Source organism: Tasmannia lanceolata, unplaced genomic scaffold (assembly GCF_043159265.1).
Source record: "Tasmannia lanceolata isolate RefF3 unplaced genomic scaffold, GAP_Taslan_0.1 ptg000006l, whole genome shotgun sequence".
In the NCBI taxonomy this organism is placed as follows: domain Eukaryota; kingdom Viridiplantae; phylum Streptophyta; class Magnoliopsida; order Canellales; family Winteraceae; genus Tasmannia; species Tasmannia lanceolata.
In genome coordinates this window covers 7,116,567-7,121,551 of record NW_027518683.1, presented here as the reverse complement: position 1 = coordinate 7,121,551, position 4,985 = coordinate 7,116,567, and the positions used below count along the sequence as shown (strand labels likewise).

The 4,985-nt window shown below is 40.2% G+C and overlaps 1 protein-coding gene across 1 annotated transcript; it reads left to right on the top strand.

Moving 5' to 3' along the window:
• The first annotated feature begins 376 nt into the window (after positions 1-376).
• LOC143878291 (uncharacterized) lies at positions 377-2,740 on the top strand. The gene is made up of 3 exons (XM_077380596.1): positions 377-1,274; positions 1,589-1,889; positions 2,057-2,740. Exons 2-3 carry the CDS (start codon positions 1,617-1,619, stop codon positions 2,591-2,593), a joined length of 810 nt encoding a protein of 269 aa, XP_077236711.1. The 5' UTR covers positions 377-1,274; positions 1,589-1,616; the 3' UTR covers positions 2,594-2,740.
• The last annotated feature ends 2,245 nt before the right edge of the window (positions 2,741-4,985 follow it).

The window sequence follows — 4,985 nt, the reverse complement described above, 5'->3', positions numbered from 1 at the left end:
TACTTTTTTTTTTTTTTTTTTTTGGATGATTAAGCTAGGGTTCCCCACCAGAAATATTAAGAAAAAGGCCCTGGGAAACCCGTGCAAGGCTCAAAGAGTGCAGATATCAAAACATAGTTGCGCTGATATCATTTCCCTTCGCAAAATCCCAAAAAAGAAAAAGAAAAGGAGGCCCCCTTATTTTGATATTTGCACCAACCCTAACTCAACCCACGTCTAAATCTCTCATCCCTGACCCAACCCAACCCATCTAATTTTATTGCGTTTTGGGTTCTCCCAAGGCCAAATAGAAAAATACAATAACACAAAGAAAATCAAGATAAAATTAGAAGACAGAGGTTAGGTTCAGGTCAGGCCGGGCTGCCACAGTCTCAACCCTAACCCAAGGAGAGACAGAGTCCTCCGTGCACAAGGAGAGAAATTTGCAACGCCGTTTTAATTAAAAGCCAAGTTCCTATAAGAAAAGGGCGATTTTAATTCAAAGTCATTTTTACGCCCCAACACAATTTGCTCCATGCAGAAGGGCCGACCAGCTCCTTTCACAACAAGTCTCTCCTTGTGCAAAGAGGACTCTCTCTCTCTCTCTCTCTCTCTCTCTCTCGTGCAGAAGCGCCGACCAGCTCCTTTCACAAAATAAGTCTCTCCTTGTGCAAAGAGGACTCTCTCTCTCTCTCTCTCTCTCTCTCTCTCTCTCCTTGGAGACTCTCTCTCTCTCCTTCTCTCCCGGTGGACAGACAAAATAAAAAGTGACCATGAAATTGATATTTCTCCCCAACACAATTTGCTATTATAGGGGTCTGAGGAAGTTTCTCAGACAATGGGCGACTTCTTGCAATTTCTATGTCCGAGTCCAATCGGCGACATGGAAGGTAGATACTTCTCCGATTTGCTGAACTTTCAGTCAGATCCTATGGGTTCATACTTGGAAGGCGGAGAGTTCCCGTCTTCTGGCGACATGGAAGGAGACGACTTGTCCGATTTGCAGAGCTTTCAGTCAGATCCTATGGGCTCATACTTGGAAGGCGGAGAGTTCCCGTCTTCTGGCGACATGGAAGGAGACTACTTCTCCGCATGTCTGAACATTCATTCAGATCCTGTGGACTAAGTTCAAGGAAAGTGTAATGACTCAGAAATTCGTCCTTGGTACAGATTTCGTCCTTTTGATCATGAACTGTTTAAATATTTCCTTATAAAGAAGGTTCAAGGTCTTTCACTTCCTGCCAATGAAATCCATGATGTAGATCTTTATAATTACACTCCTGACGTTCTCACAAGTATGTACACTTCTTCTCAGTTATTCTCCCATTCATATTTCTTTTCTGCTTTTTAATTCCTTTTAACTTTTAATAGGACACCAATTTGATTGATTTTTATATATATGGTGAACTGGTGTGAAATCCTGCACCCTGCACCAGCCCACTTTTTTAAGAGGCTGCTGTTAGATTATCGTTTATGCCTATATTGAAATTGGCACTGGATTTTCACCCGTGGGCACCATATAAAAAAGATTAAGCCTCCTTTCTAAATATTAAAATTTTTTAATATTGTTTATTGATTATTGATTGAAGAAAATTTTGTTGATTACAAGGTGAACACAAGCCTTGGGAGGAAAATGAATGGTACTTTTTCACACCACAGAGAAGTATCAGAATGGGAAGTCTGTAAGACGGGACGTGCGTTCAGGACAGGGCACCGGAGATGGGTATGGCTACTGGAAAGCCACAGGAAAAGATAAGAAAATTGAACATGAAGGAGAGATACTTGGGTCTAAGAGAATGCTGGTTTTTCACATCGGAAAGGGACCGAAAGGGTCTAGGACCAATTGGCTTATGCAGGAGTATAGAGCCTCTGACAAGATACATCCCAAGAATGAGGGCACCAGCATGAGGGTAAAATAAACAATATTGTTTTAAAGAAAAAGAAAATAGTTATGCTAGAATTTACATTAATCTCATACGTGATGTATGTTTTTTTTTTTTTAATTCATACTATTATCATATGCCCGAGATTTAATTTCTTTTCTCTACTAACTATAATTCTTTTTTTTTCTTTTTAGCTGGATGATTGTGTTTTATGCAAAGTTTATCAGAATTTAAGAGATACAAAAAAATCTGCAAAAGCTCAACCAAGTGAAGATGTGCACAAGCGCAAACGGGGTCGGCGTGAGCCAATGCCCGTTCAGCTCGAGCCTATGCCTGTTCAGCCCCAGTTTGAGCCGATGCCCATTCAGCCCGAGCCCAAGCCGATGCCCAATCAGAATGAGCCCCAGCCGGTGCCCTTTCAGCCCGAGCCAGAGCCCATGCCCGTTCAGTCCAATCCCATATGGGTTAACAATATCAACTTTCCCAACGGCTATAGTGGAATGGCAGAGACACTTCCACCAAGTGAGCCAACACTTGCACCACTTCCACCAAGTGTGGGCTTAAATGACACATCAAGTAGTAATACATTTTTGCTTGAACAATTTGTAATCCATTCGCCAAGCGAACACTATTTTGTGATCGACCCCACGCAAGGCTATGATGTGGAGAACCAAGAAAACTACTGCGGCAATGGTGAAGTGCCCATCTTTCAGGGTCTTGACTGGGAATAGGGTTGGGATTACAGACCAACATAGTGCAATTGTTGCAACGAATTATAACAATCACCTATTATAAAAATAATCTATTATAGTGTAATTGTGTTCTGCTGCATCACTTAATAAGTGATTATTCACAAATTTGATAATGACTGCCTCTGTATCCTGGCTCAATTCCAATTGGAATTAATGGTCAAAATTAGTGCTCCTTGCTATCCAAACACAGAAAATGGAGTAATTCCGAACTAATTACAGATGGTAGAGTTGAAATTAGAATATGGAATCAGATTCAATAAAGATTTAGATCGTGAATTTTTAACTCCAAGAATTTGTAATTTTCAATGGTAAACATATCTAGAAGCTTTTTTTTGTAATTTTCTAACTTGATTTTTACAGGCAATTCAAGACATCACTGAATCAAAACAAACAGTATCTGTCCATTTTCACCCCCACAAATGGACATCCTATGATGATCCAATGAAGCTGATTTTTGGTACACACCCCATCCATGATGGGGCCTTTCAAATGAATGCTTAGTATCAGCCCAACAATGTGGCCCACCCTTATTTTACGCTAACATTAGCAGCTAAGCTAGCTGCTAACGTTAGAAGGAACCCTTTCCTGTCTCATAGGAGAGAGAGAGAGAGAGAGAGAGAGAGAGAGAGAGAGAGAGAGGTATTAAAACAATAAAAAATGGATAATAAAAGTAAAAAATACTCAAAAGTAAGAGAAGCATGAAGGAATTACCAAAGAAGATCGAGAACCAGAAAAGTGACCCACAATTGACACACAATATAGGAGAGAGAGGGACAGATAATCTTGAACGAATTACTTTCTTTTAAGGACAGGGAATAAGATATGTAATCTTGAACGAATTGTTCCTGGGAGTTATGTGGGAGAAAAAAAATACCCTGGGAGATAGGTGGGAAAAAAAAACTCCTAGAAGTATCCTGGTAAAATAAAAATCCCATATTTGGTTGACCGGATTATGGTGGGGAAAAAAAAAACCTTTGTTTGGTTGCTTGAACTGTTGGGTAGAAAAAAATTCTTCTCAAGCTTATTTTTGGTTCCTTAGTTTATTTTTGTTCCTGGAGTTATTTTGGGATGGGATGAAAAGGCAATCATTACAAAAGTGGGATTAAAAAATTCACCCCACAAGTAATCATTACAAGAGTGGGATTAAAATAAACCTAGTGCTGAAAGGCAACCAAATATGGGATGGGACCAAAATTTAACTAACTCTTCCTGTGACAAAAGTTTAACCGGCAACCAAACAGGGGAGGAAAGTCTCGCTTTTAAACGTTAAAAAAACATGGTATGCCTACGGAAATATTGAGAGAGAAAGAGAGGGAGAATATATCGTGAGAAAATCTAGAAAGTATCGGGGAAATTTTCGATCTCTGGGTAAGACGAAATGAGACGCAGACATTTAAGTAAAAAGGCGATCTTCCTTATTATAATACTAGTAAAAAACCTCATGTGCACGTAGAGGCGGTGGAGCTATGGCTAGGGTGGGGACATGGTGAAGTGGAAAGGAAAGGGAGGAAAGGGAAAAATTCAATTTAGTCTATTTCTTACTGTAGTTTGATTAGACTTACATAAACTTCAATTTCAAAAACGAAGAAAATTGACAGAAAAGAAAAACACAACAACCGATGTTTTTCATAAAAAAGCCTGAATTTCCATCCACTTTTATCTGAATTTTTTCTTAAATTTTCATGAAAAAAACAAACAAATGGGGGACACATGGTTTTCAATAGGCTAAATGGCCGCATTTTTTTTTTATTTGCTTTAAAAAATAAACCAATAACTCATTTGATATGGTATTTTGATATCATTTTTGATGCAGTAAAATTGAGTCAAGACTAGGGGTGTAAACGAGCTGAGCCTGGCCGAGCTCGGGTTATATTATGTTCACACCCCTCATCTTTCCTGGACAGCCCTACTAGTGTAATTTGACTACTTTATTTACACTATGGGGGGAGGGGGGGGGGTGGTCCTAGTAACATATGGGGTTCCAAAAATAAATTGGGCTCAGCTCGGCTCGGCTCGGCTCGTTAAGCTCAAAAGCTTGGCTCGGTCAGGCTCGTGAGCCTTACAGAGCTCGGGTTATATTATGTTCACACCCCTCATCTTTCCTGGACAGCCCTACTAGTGTAATTTGACTACTTTATTTACACTATGGGGGGGGGGGGGGTCCTAGTAACATATGGGGTTCCAAAAATAAATTGGGCTCGGCTCGGCTCGTTAAGCTCAAAAGCTTGGCTCGGTCAGGCTCGTGAGCCTTACTGAGCTCGGGTTATATTATGTTCACACCCCTCATCTTTCCTGGACAGCCCTACTAGTGTAATTTGACTACTTTTTTTACACTATGGGGGGGTGGTCCTAGTAACATATGGGGTTCCAA